The sequence below is a fragment of the Malaclemys terrapin genome, chromosome 6, assembly GCF_027887155.1.
Source record: "Malaclemys terrapin pileata isolate rMalTer1 chromosome 6, rMalTer1.hap1, whole genome shotgun sequence".
Taxonomy (NCBI): domain Eukaryota; kingdom Metazoa; phylum Chordata; order Testudines; family Emydidae; genus Malaclemys; species Malaclemys terrapin.
Genome location: NC_071510.1, coordinates 73479123 through 73498471, shown reverse-complemented (window position 1 = coordinate 73498471; position 19349 = coordinate 73479123). Strand labels below are relative to the sequence as shown.

Sequence of the window (19349 nt, the reverse complement as noted above, 5' to 3'; positions counted from 1 at the left end):
TAGCGTAGCTGAATTCGACGTATCGCAGCCGACTTACCCCGCTGTGAGGACGGCAGCAAAATCGACTTCTGCGGCTTTCTGTTGGCGGCGCTTACTCTCACCTCCGCTGGTGGAGTAAGAGTGCCGATTAGGGGATCGATTGTCGCGTCCCAACGGGACGCGATAAATCGATCCCCGAGAGGTCGATTTCTACCCTCCGATTCAGGCGGGTAGTGTAGACCTAGCCTAAGAAGAAGTGGGCAGTAGCCCACGAAAGCTTATGCTCTAATAAATTTGTTAGTCTCTAAAGTGCCACAAGTACTCCTGTTCTTTTTATGGCTTATGAGGAGAGGCTGAGGGAACTGGGATTGTTTAGTCTGCAGAAGAGAAGAATGAGGGGGGATTTGATAGCTGCTTTCAACTACCTGAAAGGGGGTTCCAAAGAGGATGAATCTAGACTGTTCTCAGTGGTAGCAGATGACAGAACAAGGAGTAATGGTCTCAAGTTGCAGTGGGGGAGATTTAGGTTGGATATTAGGAAAAACTTTTTCACTAAGAGGTGGTGAAGCACTGGAATGGGTTACCTAGGGAGGTTGTGGAATCTCCTTCCTTAGTGGTTTTTAAGGTTGACAAAGCCCTGGCTGGGATGATTTATTGGGGATTGGTCCTGCTTTGAGCAGGGGGTTGGACTAGATGACCTCCTGAGGTCCCTTCCAACCCTGATAGTCTATGAACTTCTGCAATTATTATTAGCATAATATTGTTTATTATTGTTAGCATAATTTTTTTCCTAAAGCCCCAGCTCCTGAATTCATGTGAATAGATGAGAATCTTCTACCCCTCATGGTTGAGGAGAAAAGGCTGAAAATACAATCAAAGTGTTTGCCAAACACTTAAAAAAAACAGAAGGCAAATAACCCTTCCTTCCCCTCCTCCCCCATTATTAGTTTGTTTAAAAAAAAATATATCATGGGGGCCTGACTCATGATTTTTGAACAGTTAGGATTGGCAGTACTGTAACCTTCCTAATGAGTAAGCCCAATGGAATACTGTTTTCTTGAGTCCAAATGCAAGCTTTGATGCTGCTGCTGCTAATTTTCTGAGCATCTGCCCATGAAATGGAGAAGATTCTGGATGGTGGTGTTTAGAATTTTGTTAGCAGTTGCTGTGGTCAGCTGAACTAAAATAATTTGGCAGGCTCCTTAGTTTTTGTGTAGCATTCCGGAAATTATGTGCCAGGTTCAAAAATTTTTTTTAAAAAAGGGAGGGTTTCCTGAAAATAATTAATACAATCAGCATAGTGTCCCTTGTTTTTGTTTTTGTTTTGTTTTTAATATTAAATTCACTATTTCACTTGGCTATTACATTTTGAGGTTATAATTTTCAATACATTTTTGTACAGGCAAAAGCTGTTAGGAGGGAAGAAATAACTGGGTAGAAAATAACTTGGGCTTTTGGCCTCTGAATAATTGTGTGAAGTGGATTTGGAATTGCCCTGTAAATACATTACTTAGCTGTTACTGCTAATTTATCAACAATAAAATAGTTAGCAATGCTAATGTTTAAATTTCATAGTGGTAGCCGGGTTAGTCTGTATCAGCAAAAAGAACGAACAGTACTTGTGGCATCTTAGAGACTAACAAATTTATTTGAGCATAAGCTTTCGTGGGCTAAAACCTATTTCATCAGATATTATCTCTATATGTCCGACTTAATGCACCAAATGATGTGAATGGGGGCAATTAGCACTGTTAATTAGAACTTAGAACTGTTGATTCAAGCTGTCTGTAGACTGAAGAGAATATCACTGCCTCAGTTCTCATTTTGAAGGCTCTCTTTGCAACCATAAGGGCTATAAACATTTAAAATAAATACAAATAAAGAGTGCTTGTATTGTGGGGCACTGTTCTGTAGCAAGGGATAAATTCTTTAGCAAATAGTGGGGCTGTGGCATATAGAGACCTGTCAATGTCATGCTGCCTCCTGGAGCATTGTTTCCTAGATTCCAAAGCCAAAAGGGACCACTATGATCATCTAGTTTTACCTCCTGTATAACTCAGGGCACAGAACTTCTCCAAAATAATTCCGTTTGAATTAGACCATATCTTTTTAAAGAAAAAAAAATTATTCAACCTTGATTTAAAGATTGCCAGTGATGGAGAACCCACCATGATCCTTGGTAAATTGTTCCAGTAGTTAATGACCCTCAGTTAAAAATTTACACCTTATTTCCATTCTGAATTTGTCTAGTTTCAACCACTGGATCTTGATATACTTTTTTCTGCTAGATAGAACAGCCCATTATCAAATGTTAGTTCCCCAGGTAGATACTTCGATCAAGTAACCCCTTTACCTTCTCTTTGGTAATCTAAATAGATTGTGTGTCCTCAGTGTATCACGGTAAGGCATGTTTTCCAGTCCTTTACTCATTCTTGTGGCTCTTCTTTGAATCTTCTCCAATGTACCAATGTCCCTTGTTGAACTCTGGACACCGCTTTCCAGCAGCAGAGTAGAGCTGTTCAGGGGGCACAACACTAACATATCAAAGCTGTGGGAATAATAGAGTAGTGGAAGCCTCCTTCCTGCTTGGAGCATCTGTTCCTGTTGCATAAAAACATAAGTTGTGGCTGCAAATACCAGAGATCGTCATCTTCCATTGTGGAAGAAGGGGCTATGGACTGCAGGGAGCAAAACAATAGGTTCTCACTGCATTTTTATGCAGTGTTTAAATAGAAATAATATAATTGTTTAACACATGAACTCTGTACCTTACTGCAAAGAACAACACTGTCTTTGGCTTATCTTTGGAAGTTTTGCCCATGTGAATGGGCTGGACATTTTCCAGCACCCCCTTATGTCCAAAAGCACACTGCCTCAGCGTCTCCACTTTTCAGGGCTCTCTCAATTAAATTACCAAAATAAACTTTTCTAATTCAGCAATTCTTTTCCCTGGAGCTGGATTTATTAACATTTATCAAAATGAAAGTACTTAAATCCCCATCAAGTCAATGCTTCCAGGCCTTCCCTATCTGGAGCCTTTTTCCTGACAACTCAAGGTTTCCTGCTGGAGCTTCCTCACTCCTAGCAGTCTCTGTGGGTTGACTCTCTCTAGGTTCCTGTTGCTCCTTATAGGGGAATGAATTCCTATGTGCCAAGCTGGTTCAACTAATTAAACCCCATCCCACATCTCATGTGTGCCATGTATTCCTAATTGTATGGGACTGGCCAGCTCCAGGCCTCTGGCCTTTGAGGGTATGTCTACACTGCAAATAAAAAATCACAGCTGGCCCATGCCAGTCAGTTTGGGCTTGTGGAGCTCAGGCTAAGGGTCTGTTTAACTGCGTTTGTAGATGTCCGGTCTCCAGCTGGAACCCAGGCTCTAGGACAGGGGTGGGCAAACTACAGCCTGCGGGCCGAATCCGGCCCCTCAGGGCTTTGGATCCGGCCCATGGGATTGCTCCCCATGACGCTGCGGGCCCCACACCACTCTCAGCGGCAGCCAGTCCAACATCCCTGAGACCCCCAGGCCCTTGCCTCCAGGCACCGCCCCCCGCAGCTCCCATTGGCTGGGAATGGGGAACCATGGCCAATGGGAGCTTTGGGGGAGGTACGTGGAGGCGCAGCAAGGGCAGCGCACACTGAGCCCTCTGCCCCTCCTTCCCCAGGGGCCGCAGTGCTTCCTGGAGCAGTGCGGGGCCAGGGACAGGGCGGGCATGCAGGGAGCCTGCATACAATTTCCCCACCCAGATGTGGTCCTCAGCCCAAAAACTTTGCCCACCTCTGCTCTAGGACCCTGTGAAGTGGGAGGGTCCCAGAGGGTGGGCTTCAGCTGGATCCAGAACATCTTCACTAGCTTGAGCCCCATGAGCCCAAGTCAGCTGGCCTGGGCCAGCTGTGAGTTTCTAATTGCAGTTTAGACATACCTAAAGGGGAAGGCCATCCGGTTACCACCCCCTTGCTCCCCCTCTCTGGTTGATCTCCACCTTGGGGATGTGAGGTTTCCATATTTATCAGACATGTGATGAGCCAGAAGCTGATATGAAAGGAGCATTGAAGCTCTTTACTTTCAAATAAATAAATAATAAACAAAAAACACAACTTTCAAGAATTTGATTTTATAAGCAGATATGAAATTAAAAAGTAAGTTGCTGCTGTTATCCTTGTATCCTGATGTCTTTCTGTGATAATACCTTTTAAAACTACCAAATTGGTGTACAGCAGATGGATTTATTATACTTACATTTATGGTCACAACCAATCAGAGCACAGGGATATTATACAGTGACAATGTGTGGTTATTAATCAAATAGTATTCAGATAACTGCTGTGTGGCTGAGGAACAGGAGTAGTCAGTCAGATTTGGAATTTTGCATAACTGATACATGGCTTGTTTCAGAATTATTGTACAGTCATTATGTCTCTGATTTGCTGCTGACTGCTAGTCCATATGCCCAAAATACACATGGTCCCATCATCTTCTCACTCTTTCCTCTCCCTTACTGCCCCCAGTTTTCTCTCTTTTTCCCACTTTCTACCTGATTTAGACAACTCAGTCCAGTCCTGTCCTCCCCTCCCTCTGATTTAACCATCTCCTATCTCTCAATTGGAATTATTTAAGTCTTGCCTCCTGAGTCCCTCCCTTCTCACCTCAGCAGTCCACAATAATAGTAGTTGCTATTTATTAATTAAGGTGAATTGGACTGCATTGGATTCCTCCAGTCAGCACTGTTCCTGTAGAAACCATAGTAGTAGATGGGACTAGGAGCTGTGCAGAAATGCAGACATTGATTTAAGAAGGAAAAAGGAGTATTTAGTATTGGTATAAAATACAATGGGTTCAAATCATTCCTGATGCAATTTGACTGACTTCAATAGAGTTACACAGAAATCAGGGCTGAGTTTTAACCCTCCCTCTCCCCCCTCCTCCTAATTTCCTAGTTCTGGAAGGGACCTCAAAAGGTCATTGAGACCAGCCCCCTGTCTTCACTAGCAGGGCCAAGTACTGATTTTGCCCTAGATCCTTAAGTGGCCCCCTCAAGGATTGAACTCACAACTCTGGGTTTAGTAGGCCAATGCTCAAACCACTGAGCTGTCCTTTCCCCACATTGTACATACTGTCATTGTTTATGATAAACCAGTGGTACACAAACATTCGTATTTCCACAGGCAGTATTTTCTTTTTTCACTTTGGATTAGTTATTGTAGCTGTGGGAAATCTTTACAGAGAGAGCTGCCTGTTTACACACTAAAAAAACCCACACCCAACAACAAACTAATAGAGAGGTGGAGCAACTGAGTCTGCTGGGTGGAGGATCCTCCTATGTGGTGTTGGAACTGGCTGTGTCATCCTCAAGTGAAAAGGGGGTTGGCCAGGATTTCATTACAACTGAAACCAAGGACAGGACCGTATGCTGAAACAAAAACAATTCTGTCATAAGGATCTTGTGCTACAATTAACTAGAAGTTAGAATATAAAGCAACTGTACAAAGTGAGTACTGTTTTCTGACTTGCTTTTCTATCTTCTTATCTCTGCTTCAGGCTAATTACATGATATAGTTTCTTCTTTCTTCTCTTCTAGCAGTGCTCTGAACGAGCTGCTGACCTTATGAGATGTTTCTTTTATCTGGGCTGGAGCATTCCCAAACAGGCTGAGTGTACAGTGACTCAGTTCTAAAACTGTCTACTGTGTCCACAGTGCTCACAGCTAACAGGGGGACAGCCTTTCTGGATAGAAAGGCTGTTTGTACTCTCTGTGTGTTTCTGAATATTTGTTTTGGGGACAGAGTTGCAAAATATACAGTTTATGAGACATATGCTAAATTCTAAAGGAGGCAGAGAAGGGCAGGGGATTTAATCAACCTAGTTTCTTTAGGTTCAGCTTCTATGTTCCTAGTAACCGTAGACATAGTTTGACTTCTTTATTTGGGGGAGGCAACTTCAATCAGGCCAATGGGCCATGTGGGGGAGGGGGCAAATTCTGTGCCTGCCTGAGGCTTTCAGTTGGGGAGCCGCACCTCCCTACCCTCTCCAAACTACGCCCATGCTAGTAACTTAAAGTGCCTTTGCGTCAGAAGCCCATATTTTTTTGACGCATGAATGCAAAGTTTAACGTAGTTGTTAAATGTACCAAATATTGCATAGTCAGGGCATGGTCATCTGTACAAAAGAATGTGGTTTTTTTTGAAGGATGTTTAGGTATTGATATCCATAACAACACACAAGTGTTCAGAATAAGTTCATGCAGAAGAAACAGAAGCACAGTCATTAAATTGTTTATTTTTGTTTCCATAGTAATACAGATGAGATTTATTGTGTAGACTTAGTATAGGTTATACCTAATATTTCTTAGGAATTTTTCATTATATTCATTGTAAATAAAACCATTGATTCATTACCATAAATTCCTTTGCTTGGTTTAAAACTCAAAATAAAAAGGATTAGTTGGGAAAACAGGCTCCTGCCCGGTGTGAGGTTTTTCAGTTGCTGTGTTATGCCCACTTCTCCTTTATCTACTTTGAAAGAGTGAAAACAAGTTTACCTAGCAAAGAGGTGCTTGAGGGTGAATTTAATCAACTTTGTTCTATGGTGTTATTGCTTAAAAACTCTACTTTTTCATCACATTTTGTGCGTAGGGGAGGAAACTTCTTTGTTATAAAAATTACTGGCTTCTCAGCCTTTCTTCTAGATAAAAGGAGGATTTGCTTTCTAAACTGAAGTATTTCATGCCATCTATCCATAACATAGATATTTTATATTTTGAAGAAATAACTGAATGTGCATTCAAGGTGAAGTTAATCTCTATCCAGAGGACCAGCTGAAGGCCTATTGCACTGCTCTGCGATTTAAGTGCATGAGCTGGCCATCTGTATCAGGTTGAATTTCCCCATTAGGTCATATTTTGGCTTGTGCTGTAGCTCTGCATGTGAAAGGATACTGTCAACTTGAAATCTAGCCAAAGTTGCAAAAAGTTGTAAGAATAGTTTCAGGTACCACATCTGCCCCTTCCTCCCCATGCCAATTTTTATGGTCTTGCGAACACGTTTTCCTCTTTGTGTAAATGGGTTTTCTCTTTCCTCTTGCTGTGTTAAAGATCTACACAAATAACACAGGAAGCTGGGTAACATGCCCCACTCCTGCCTGCCCACCAACCCCATCCTTTGTGCTGCTCGCGGGAGTGGTGACCATGGCTCAGAGCTCCCCACCGCCCTTTGACCCCAGCAGCCCCCCCCTTATCGAGGGCTTCATCCCCACCCCCGTGCTCCGGGAGGGGTTCCGGGACAAGTTCCTGCGCAAGAGCCGCGAGAACCCGCTGGTGCCCATCGGCTGCCTTTCCACTGCAGGGGCTCTGATCTATGGACTCATTTGCTTCCAGAAGGGCAATACCCACCAGTCCCAGGTGATGATGCGGGCCCGTGTCCTGGCTCAGGGCTTCACCATTGCTGCCCTCATGGTGGGGGTAGTGGCCACAGCAATGAAAGCTCAGAAGTGAGGTCAGGCTGGCCATGAGCCGCAGTCTCCAGGAATGGACAGACAACCTGTGCTTCATGTCGCAGAAATGGGCCCTTTGGCTGCTCTCATCTTGCTGGGGGACCAGCTCAATGGTGGTGGAGCAATTATTAAAGATCCTACTGGGTTCTAGAGTTTTGGAAATGCAGCGAATACACCTGAGTGATTCAACCTAAAAAAAAAAAAAAAAAAAAAAAAAAACCATCCTTTGGGGCTCTGCATGGGCTCACCGGTCCACCCACACAAAGTTAATTGTAGGACTGGGGCTTAACTGACTATGTGGGGAATAGTGAAATGACTTTACACAAAGGTGCTGTCTAATGCACAAAAAAATTGAAAAATATAGAGAAATATTTTTCTCTAGCAGTATTAGGTGTTACTCATAAATATCTTAGCTAAAACTTTTTCAGGCAGAAGGGTGTTTTCTTTATTCCTAAAGTAGATGGTTTCTCTTCTCTTCAGTAATATGCAAACTGGGGTGTATCTAAGGTGGTATCAGTTGTCCTGTAGCCAGTTGATACAAAACATCACCATTTAGTCACAAACATTTAGCTGTGAAGAAGAATCATTCTCCATGTTAGATGTGACGTGGGGTTAAATCCTTTATCTCTAGCCCCAGCGCAGCCTTAAGGATGAACCACCTTGCCATGAGATCTCTCCATAGCTAGATATACATTGTGGAGAAGCCACTGCAGAACTCTAAAGGTCAGATTAAATGAACTCCAAGTATTTGACCAATTTTACTTTGAAAATTTCTCTTCATAAACAAATTCGCTTTTTTTGAAAAAGTGATATCGGGGACAAGGTCCAGAGTGGGGAGAGGGACACAGAAAGCAAGAGTGCTAATTCCATGGCATCATCTTAATGTATACCACCTCTTCCAGGTGGGCTTTGTTTCTGGGAAGATAGAAAAAGGAATGGAGTTTGGGGGAATAAATTATCCACAGTGTCCTTACTTCACCTTTCTCAAAAAACATGGGCTTTTTTTAGGTAAATTAGTGTTGAATCTGACCCTGTCCATGGTACCCTATCTGTGTTCAGAAACTATTCCTGAGCTGGAGGAAAGTGGCTGCAAGGGGGTCCCTGACAGCAGTGTTTTTGCAGGACATGTATTGCTAGGAGGAGCAAAGATGTAATGTAAATGTACAGATAATTATGTGCCTCTGCAAGTCCCTGAAGATCTGAGTTTGAGGCAACTCCCTGCTTCTTCTTTAGGGGATACTGCATGTTTCTCTCTCTCTCCCTCCCTCTCCTGGTGGATGAATGCCTTAAAAATTCAGCTAGTGGAAACCCTGCAATTTCAAATCCCTGATAGGAAGAAGGCTGTATCGGGCATGATATACAGATCTTAAATGTCAGTGTTGTATTGAATTCCAAAGGTGTTGTAGACTGGTAGATAGTGTGATCTGGAGGAATGAACATGGGTTTGGCAGTCAGGAGATTCTGAGCTCTGCTACTGACTTGCTGTGTGACTTTATTTGGGGATAATAACAGACTTCGCAGAATGTTGTGAGGATTTATGTAATGAATGTTTATAAAGTGTGTTGAGCATGTGGAGCACTATATAAACTGGCTGTGTATCATTAGAACTAAGGTGATTATTTTAAAATTATTTTCTGTTGGAAGTGCTTTGAACTGATAGTCTCGACCCCATCATCTTATAAAAACATACATACAAACATATGAGCTATTATGTGATTTTTAAAATGTCTCTTGCTAAGAGTAATTCCTAGTCAGTTTTTTGGAAGTGCTAGTCATTATTTCTTCTTCTTCTTCTTTAGGTAATTTTACAATATAAATATTAAAGTCCACAACCAGGTTCGATCCCATTGTGTTAGGTGATGTACAAGCATAAAAAAATACAGTTTCTCTGCCCCAAAGATTTTACAGTCTACAACACAAGATGAAATAGATGGATGAGAGAAACAAGCAGGCTGGGATGGGTTGAGGCAAACAGGATAACAATATAACGTGCATAATTCTTAGTCGGTCAGTAGTAGTGATCACATTTGACTTCTGTGTTTACAGTAGACAAATAATGTACTTGTGTACATATGTACAGTGTTAGTGTACATGTTAAATACTTTATAGCATAATTTAAGTAAAACATTAAATGTAAGACTTAATTTTGAAATAATGTTAAGGGTCTTTTTTAAAGAACAAAAACCAGAACTCTTGTCTACTGCTGGGTTTTGTACCCATTCCTCAGAAGCTTCTAGTGCTGGCCACTGCTGAGACAAGTTGCTGAATTAGATAAACAGTTGGTCTGATCAGGTATGGCAATTCCTCTGTTCCAGGACATCATTTGTAAGGCTTTAAAGCATGACTCCAAAGAAGCACTTCTAATAATGAATGATATTTGGACTGTGCTAATGATCCCATGTCTAATCACAGTTATTGCTAATACAGTTACTGTAGAAGTGGCAAAAGTAGCTTCCTTTTCTCACTTTATTTTATTGGCTATTTTTCTCTAAGTTCTGTGCAGATAACCATGGCTTCTGAAGCCTTGTTGATTTTTCATCTTTGGTAACAGATGTCTTTGTCACCTAGCACATGTGCAGTTCCTGTTACCTCAGTGGTAACATCCTCCTGCCCCACTCTACAAAAAATCCAGTCTTTGAGTCAAAATATCTCTGCTGATTCTTGTGAACACCAACTGACAGTTCTGAATTTTGCCAAATTTGCTAGGTTTATGTTGGAAATTACTTCTCTTAGAACCTATATCTTAACGTGTCTAGTTATGTGTGCAGTTTTATTCTGTTGGGCTTTCCTGTGGCTTCTACAGACTACCCAAATCTTTCTGTAATACAGTATATTTGTTTAATTTCTCCTTGAGAAATGTTACAGGCTTCTTGTACTGATCCGTAGCAGTGTTCCAGATTAAGTGACACAAACCCAACTGAATGTGGCACTTAAACTGATGCATGATGGCCACCCACACTTATTTCCTGAAAGTAAATTATTTTTCCCGTTTGCAATTCATTGATTCAGAAAGCACTTTGAAATATTTGATGTTGTTAACGATCATTTCTGTAATATTTTTTGTAAATAAAGTAAGTATTTAGCTACTTCTTATCAGGGTGGATTTGATTTAAATCACTAGTCAGGAAGACTCGATTTAATCATGGTTTAATCATGGTTTTCGACATAAAAGTGCATTCTTGTTATAACCTTAATACATATTCTTCACAACTCAGATAGATGTAGGTTTCATTTTTAGAAGGTGCACACTATATATTTTTAAACATTAATTTATTTTGAAAACTTTTCAGATTAGTTTTACAGCTATATCAGAAAATGAATGTTTGGTTATTTCATTTACCAAAGATAATTGAAGCAGATATTTATGAAGTCATTGGGAGGTGAACTATCTCCAATTCAACAGGTTAATCATTAATATTTGGAGGATTTTCTTGCCATGCTATATTAGGAGAACATCACTAGACAGACATTTTAAATTGTTTTATTTAACTAAAACAACAACGTTAAGTATTCTAGATTTTTTTTCTTCAACAGGAAACATATAATATTTTAATAAAACAAGCATATGTCCCTTGCTTCTCACATTTATCTCCAGACTTCTCCTTGTCCAGATCTAGTCTGCCCCCAACAATCTTCTATTCATTGAACTTTTTGAAACTTTGCACTTTTAGAGAGAGGTAAAGGATTGACTCTGTGTATACAGATTTGCAGAAGGACAATAGAGTTGAGGTCTGGTATTTCTCACCTATATATATTATTTATTTAAAAACATTTTTGCCGTTAACAAGCATGTTACCTCTGGAGACACAAATCTACAGTTTGAGAACTAAGCATCTCTGATAGTGCTCAGTCTAGAAGATATTGAGTCCCATTGGGTAGATAGAAAGATTAACCTAAATAAGCTATACAGAAGCCTTGTGGAACCCCATAAAATTGGGTCCCTAATCCATGAACTATTGGAACTCATTTACAAAATTTTTCTTAAATGTTACATGAATATATTGTCTCATACTATAGAATTAGAATTTATAATCCCTCTTCCACGATAAGATATCTTTGAGCTATAATGTATCTTAATTAAAAGTATCTTTAGATAGGGTTTTTTCCCTCAAAAATCCAATTTAAATATAAAAAAATAATTTTTTTTATCCACCCTGCTTTTATACAGTGACGTTCCAGAGTAATCTCTGACTTTTTTGCCTTTGCATGAATTGGAATCACTTTACTGTAGATAAACCAGGTATTTCCAATACTTGGAGGTATAAGGTGTTAATTGAAGCTGGATTCAGTTGAAAAAAATGGAAAATAGTACTGTGTCTGTTTAGAGTTGCTTTGATATTGAGGATTATTTGCAAATATTCTGTAACTACTATTGTTACAGATTTCTACAGCTGTGTTTGCTGTGGCAGCTAGAGTAGCTATTACATTTATTACAAAGAATAAAACACAAAGCAAGACACAACAGAACTGTTACCCAGTAGCTTGGCAAAACAAATGTCTTGCATTGTATCCTGAAGATGTTCAGACTCAGGCTCTTAGGGGAGAGCATAAAAAGAAATGATCTATGTGATAATTCCCTTGATTTCAATGGAGTTATAGAGAGAGTTTGATTCAACACTTTTAAAATGTGGTTTGACTCTGAATACTTCCTGTGGATTGAGCCTAAGAAATAACACATTGATCAGCATGCTTTGTGGCCACACACAATTTTTCAAGACTTTTTTTTACATCACTGTTCATGAAAATGACAAGAAAAAAGGAAATCTAAGTAATAATTTGAGTGAAATGCACAAAGAATTAAATTTGAAAATGAAATACGTTGTAAACTTTCAACAGGACAAAAGAAACCTTTTGCAATTAAACAACGCAAACGGAATTTGATACTGAAAAACTGTCTCTTGGAGAATTGGATCTGTGATGCAATTTTATTTTTAGCTCTACTCCAAGCACTTAGTGGAAATGAAGTGGTTTATAGTCATGTATTCATAAACTGAGAGTAGAGAATGAAGTTCACATCAGACACATGCTGGCTTGCTTTCCAGACCACTTCCAGAGTACTATCAGTAATCACAATGCAGTTTTAAGCAGGTGCGGTCCTCATACAGAAGAGGTGTAGGGCTGAGCAGTACTAAATCTTTATATACAACTGACCTTTTGGTTTAGGTCTGAGTTGAACAACACTTCAAAGAAACAAACAAACAAAAAACCCTTTCATTTGTTTTTAATTTAAACCAGGACTGTGGATAGGGTGCCAACTTTCTAATTGCACAAAACTGAACACCCTTGTCCCCTCCTTCCCTGAGATCCCGCCCTGCCCCCCCACTCATTCCATCCCCACTCCCTCTGTCGCTCACTCTCTCCCACCCTCACTCACCTTCACTGGGCTGGGGCAGGGGGTTAGGCTGTGGGAGGGGGTGAGGGCTCTGGCTGGGGGTGTGGGCTCCAGGGTGAGGCCAGAAATGAGGGGTTCAGAGTGTGGGTGGAGGGGTTGGGTGCAGGCTCAGGCTGGGGGTGTGGACTCTGCGGTAGGGCCGGGGATGAGGGGTTTGTGGTGTGGGAGGGGCCTCAGGACTGAGGCAGGGGGTTGGGGTGTGGGCTCAGGGAGGGAGTTAGGGTGCGGGAGAGGGTTCTGACCTGGGGCAGGGAGTTAGGGTGCGGAAGGGGGTGCGGGCTCCAGCCGAGAGGTGCTTTCCTCAGGTGGCTCCCGGTTGGCAGTGCAGCGGGGCTAAGCAAGATTCCCTGCCTGTCCTAGCTCCGTGCAGCTCCCGGAAGCAACCGGCATGTCCGGCTCCTAGACGCAGGGGTGGCCAGGTGGCTCTGTGTGGTGCTCGTTGCCCGCACCCACATGCGCCACCCCTGCAGCTCTCATTGGCCACGGTTTCCAGCCAACGGGAGCTGCAGAGCCGGCGCTTGGGGTGGGAGCACCACACAGAGCTTCCCTGAACGCCCCTGCACCTAGGGGCCGCAGGACATGCCGGCCGTTTCTGGGAGCTGCTCAGAGCCAGGGCAGGCAGGGAGCCTGCCTTAGCCCTGCTGCACCGCCGACTGGACTTTTAACGGCCTGGTCAGTGGTGCTGACCAGAGCCTCCAGCGTCCCTCTTCGACTGGGCATTCCAGTCAAAAACTGGACGCCTGGCAACCCTAACTGTGGAAATGTGGTTGCTCTAAGGAAGATCACACTAATAGAGATCAGTAAGGCTCTTCATATTTATGTACCTTGTACCTCTCCTGTGATTGTTTAGCAAAAAGATTAGAAAGTCATTTAAGTGCAATAAATTCAAATAAAGCAGCCTTAACATAGTTAAATCATTTCAAATCAAATAATGCGAAGTAAGGTACTCAAGTTATTCAACAGATTCCTAATACACTCTATCAACAGATAACGACATATCTATTTTACACCCTTAAATATCTGTATCAATCTCTTATTCGTGTAGAACTGTTTACTTGCCTTGTTTACTTCCTTTATAATTTTTAATATCTTGGAATGTAGGTGAATGTCAGTTTGTTGTCTATGGGCAGAGTGAATGCAACATCACTTAGTATTTTACTGTCTCTTTTGTCCCGTAAAGCTGCCTGACTTGAATCACTGTTGCTTTTATAGGTCCACATCATATGAGTGAAAAATTGGGACCTTCTTGTATAGCCAGTTTATTTTTAGCTTCCTGTGGCTCTTCTACTCAAGTGTATTTCATGATCTGATATTCCGTAATATAGCTCTTACTTATTATGCAGTCTGTCTGCTCAGTTACTGCACAAAGATCATTCCTCTTTCTCTATAATTCTAGATTCATCCTTGTATTTTGAAATCCACTTAGAAAGTATTATGCAAATGTATACTGTTTTTACTTTTGCTACTGGCATCCATTTGAGATTTCACACACACACACACACACACACACACACACACACACACACACACACACACACACACACACACACACACCTTATTTAAAATACCTGATGAAATATACTTTGATTTCAGTTTTTCTTAGAATTTAATATTTTTAGAAGTAGGTTTTTCCATCTCTTATTTCTAAGGTGTTTTTTAAATAAAATAATGTATTTCAGGGAAAACGCAGTATGTCTCTCAGAAAAGCTTTTATAAAAGAAGGAATATATTGGTGGTTATAACCTACTGCATAAATATACGACTCATCCAAAGTACTTTACATGCTAAAAAACAAGAACAACAGAAGAGTTCAAACTATTGGTAAAGATGTAATATCCTAAAAAAAGCCAATTCTTTACAGACATTATCTGTTTTAAGGTTCATATTTGTTCAAACTCCAGTTCCTGATGCAAAAGATTCTGCAATTCAGAGTTCCCATTTGTGGAAAAGAGACCAAATAGTTTAATGTTGTCATTTCAGAGTAAAAGCTTTCATAATGCAGCTGTTCTTATAGATCTCACCTTACCAGATGTCTAAATTATTATTTGTTTATTTAGCAGTATTTACATGTGAAATACTGTAACTCAGATCATTTTAAATTCTTGTTTAACCACTTTTCTAAAAGAATAATCCAGATTTGCATTGATAGGAAATAGTAAAATTTCAAGTACAACCTTAGACTCTAGTGCTGGAAAGATTACTGTGTGTGCTTAACTTTATGCAATGTAGTTCCATTAACTTCAGTGGGGTTACTCATAGTATGTAAAGATGAGCACAAGTGTAAATCTTTGCAGGATGGGCCTTAAAGTTTGTTCTCGGACTCAGACCAAAATCTGTGCACCCACAAAATCAGACTTGATTTACTGTGTTGGCCAAAACCTCCTTGAATTATGAATGAGAGATCTAGACTCAATGGGGGTGTGTGTGTGTGTGTGTGTGTCAGTCAGAATTAGGCCTTATCTGTTTTTATTCACCAATAAAAAGGCTAGAATAAGAAAAAGAATATGCTAGATCTCACTTAGCAAAACATTACCGTATTGAAAGGATACCTATTGCAAAAACCGTTCTTTGTGATGTGAAAATTGCAGGAAGGGGAAGTTTTTAAACTTGGCCTGGCCATGGCAATGCCCCCAGATTCCTCTTCAAGTTCAGTCCTGCACAGATTTTTGATCATGCAGGACTAGTAACCATAGTGGTCTTTATCTGCTTGGCATGATTCACTACAGATAACTCTCAATATTTGAATTTTTGATGCTCAGAACAGAGTAAGAGCATGAACCTAATATGTGCACAACACCGTATTTGCATTTGTTTGTAATATCATGCATACAATACGTGTGGTGAGTATGGGTTAGTTAGCCAGATGGAGTTAGCTCTCCTAGTGCTCACAACTAAGAATGGAATTTGCTGATTAGACATTTTTGTCAGTTCAGTTTTATCCTCATGTTGGGCTCCACCTAGTGTTCTCGGTGCATACTACTCCTTTGGATTTTTCACCCTCTCTTGTTACAAGAGAATACTGTAGTCTCAATGCAACTTCAATTCTGGGCTTAGTTAAATTAAATATTGGAGTTGTTTACTTTAATAAACCACAGCCCACTGCAGATTACCATATTTAGTTCATTCTTCATGTTCTTGACTGTGAGCTCTGGTCTCAAAACAACAAGTTTCTGATTTTCTTATTGCCTACGGGGGAGCCGATTTATTTTAAACATATTTTTCTTGTGAACTCTTTAAAGTTGTGGAAGGTTTATGGAATTCTGTGTGAATAATTATATTGGATACATTGATGATTTTCTAACAAGGAGGTCTTCTGTTTATTAGTTAAGCTAATAATGAATGTTTATGTTGAATTATAAACACAGTAAATATATCTAGAATACATTATTATATGAAGATTCAAAATCTAATGTCTATTAAGGAATTTTCCCAGTAAGGTCATGATTCAGCAAACTTTGCCTGTTCCACAAAGCAGTTTAAGTACTTGCTTAACTTTAATCACATGCTTAAGTCCCATTGATTTTAATGAGACGTAAGCACATACTTAAGTGCTTTGCTAAATTGGGGCCAGAATTAGTCTCATGGTATGATTTTAGCAGAAGACCACTAAAGGTTTCTGCAGAAAACCAGAAGTTAGTAATAAAGAGACTAACTTTTGCCTCCAGTGATTTTTTTTTTTTTACAGTTTTCTTGGATTATCTCCCCAGTAATCAGCATGACAAATAAAAAGATTTGTTTATAACATACAAGGTTGTAAAGTCAAACAGAGAAGATAGGTGCTGGCCTTATGCTCTTGCAGGTTTGTTTGTTTTTTGTTGGTTGGTTCTTTTAGTGATACGCTCCTGAATGTAGCTTTAATTCAAATGGAAGTGTTAGAAAAAAAAATCCATGTTGATTATTCCTACATAGTACCTGACTAAAGAAACCCACAAAAGTAAGCAATCTTTAAGCCAGAAGTATATTATAGGTACTTTTTTTTCATTTACATAATCTTCAGGTACTTGGTCTGAAATTTCTGCTATCACTTTCTGTTTTGAGTATTTAACCATGTACAGACTTCCACATAGTCCAGTAATTTCATTGTGAAATAGATGGGCATGTATTTCAGAAAACCCAGTTTTATACAGTTTAAGGTCAGAAGGGACTATTAGATCATCTAGTATGACCACCTGTATATCACAGGCTATTCCATTTCACCCAGATACCCCTATCTTAAGCCAAATTAGTTAGACTAAAGTATTTCAGTCCTTAGGAGTCTAAACTGTGTGCCACAGGGATGGAAGATATGTTCACATGATCCCAGCCTATAAACCACACCCAATGCTTCAGAGAATGTTGTTGTTTTTTTTTTTTTTTTTAAACCTAAGTTCCCTGTCAGTCTGACCGGGAGGAAAATTCCTTCCAGATCCCTAATTTGGTGAGCACGACCCTGGGCATATAAGGGCTAGTCTACACTGGCAATGTTAAAGCGCTGCCACGGCAGCGCTTTAACGTGGCTTGTGTAGTCACGGCAGAGCACCTCCACGAGGGGCGTAGCTACCAGTGTTCGGAGCATGGCTCCCAGAGCTGGTGCACTGTCTACACTGGAGTTTTACAGCGCTGAAACTTGCTGTGCTCAGGAGGGTGTTTTTTCATACCCCTGAGTGGAAAGTTGCAGCGCTGTAAAGTGCCAGTGTAGACAAGCCCTAAGCAAGACACACCAGCCATGTATCTAGAAAGAGGATTCTTTGAACCAACTCAGAACACTGGTCCACCCTGTCCAGCGACCTGTCTTCAGCTGTGACCAATAGCTGGTGCTTCAGAGAAAGGTGAATAAGAAAACAGCCACTTGCCCACACAGACTACATCCAGCCCATTGTGCACTGCAGGAGGGAAAATCCTTCCTGACCCCTGTGGGTGATTGGCTGAAGAACTGAAGCATGAAGTTAGTGGGAATTGTGTGTGTATAAAAGAGCATAGTGTTAAGTAAGCGTTATCTTTTTTGGGGAATCCCCATAGGTTTATGGAGACAGCTGTGTGGGACAGCTGTCTCTGGGTCCAATTCTTGGCCCCTTCTCACCAACTGAAAGGTTTCCACAAGTCCAGGGAAGGCGAGATGGAGGTGGCTGGGGTGATCACCCAGGTTTTCATCTCCTTCATCCATTCAGGTGGAATGAAAAATTTAGCTCATAGCATTTTGTACCTTCAAAATATAATTCAAATATTAACTAACCGATCAACCAATTAGCCTTTACAGTAGCCTTGGAAGTGGGTATTGTTGTCCCCGTTTTACAGAGAGTCAGACAAGAGGTTAAATAACATGCCTGAGGCCACGCAGTGAGCCTATGACAGAGCCCCAGGTCAGAAGAAGCAGCAACAGCTTTACCAGAAGTACTATCAGCCCAAATTTTGCCCTTAGATACACAACCATAACTGAAATCCCTAAAATCAGTGGGATTGCCTGGATGTAAGTGAAGGCAGAATTACACTCTATAATAAGCACTTGGAGTACACTTTGTTTTGCCTGCTTCTGATTACTTATCTTTTAGTTGTGATAATACTGAAATAACAATAGTGTTCTGAAGCAAATACACTCTCAGTTTTGTGTTGACCATATATGTTTGACTATGTAATCTTTTTTAATGTGTCCTGTTTGATATAGACCAACAAGAGCTCAATATTCTCATACTATAACAGGGTGTGCCTCCAAACATGTTAAAACCTCTCCAAGTTCTATTTAAGCCATGAATCAGTCAGCTATTGTGCTAGTTACTAGGTAACATTTTAATATTTATCTCCAAGCCTGACATACATTTGTGTTGCATCAGAGGACAAAACTTGATCTGTTCTGTACGTTTAGATTGTGGTAAATGGAGAATATAGGGTTTTTTTTTTTTTTTTTTATAGCAGCATGTTGTTGGCTAGTACACATGGACATACACACCACCATCAAGAACAGTAAAATGAAACCATCCAAAATTGCCTCACGTTAAACAGCCAACTTGTTATATAGGTGGTCTAGCAGATATCAAATAAGCATGACACTTTTACATATTTATTTATTAACATGCTTTTTTTTTGCTCACAGATAAGGGGGTCAGATTGTGCCAAGTTCTTGTGTGATACAGGGATTGGGAGGATAAAAAAATCTCCCTCCACTGCCTTGTAATACCCATTCAAGGGAAGTGCCTGAGGCAGTTGAAGTCCTTGATCTCTGGGGACCACAGGTGGGAGGGTCTTTAAGTGCATCCCAGGCTACACTATGGCCCAGAAGGAGCAGGAAGACCCTGATAGCACTGTCCTACCTCCCTCCATGCTATCCTGTAGAGCAAGTCACCTGCAGCAGGGGGACAACCTGTGCTTCAGGCCACTGAGGTAGTGGTCTGGTTTCCACGCCACCCACGCTCAGGCCTTTTCAGGGGGGAATAGCTAGTGGATCCACATAATTGTTGACCCACCAAGACCAAAGCCAGTCCTTTCTCAGACTTTTCTCCTTGAAGAATTAACCCC

The 19349-nt window shown here is 40.8% G+C and overlaps 2 protein-coding genes across 6 annotated transcripts in view; both read left to right on the top strand.

Annotated features, from left to right (window-relative positions):
- The window catches only part of CAST (calpastatin), a 94942-nt gene that overhangs the window by 20994 nt on the left and 54599 nt on the right, over nt 1-19349 (top strand). The window contains exon 1 of one of the 5 annotated variants that reach the window (XM_054031918.1): nt 5400-5468. The exons of 3 other annotated variants lie outside the window; for them this stretch is intronic. The gene's annotated coding sequence lies outside the window, so the exon portion shown is untranslated. Of the gene's footprint in view, nt 1-5399; nt 5469-19349 lie in introns of those variants that run through there. One more of the 5 variants, XM_054031920.1, reaches the window with a different exon arrangement.
- LOC128839174 (HIG1 domain family member 2A-like) lies at nt 7145-7657 on the top strand. Its single transcript, XM_054031921.1, has one exon. The coding sequence runs from the start codon at nt 7164-7166 to the stop codon at nt 7467-7469; it is 306 nt and encodes a 101-aa protein (XP_053887896.1). The 5' UTR covers nt 7145-7163; the 3' UTR covers nt 7470-7657.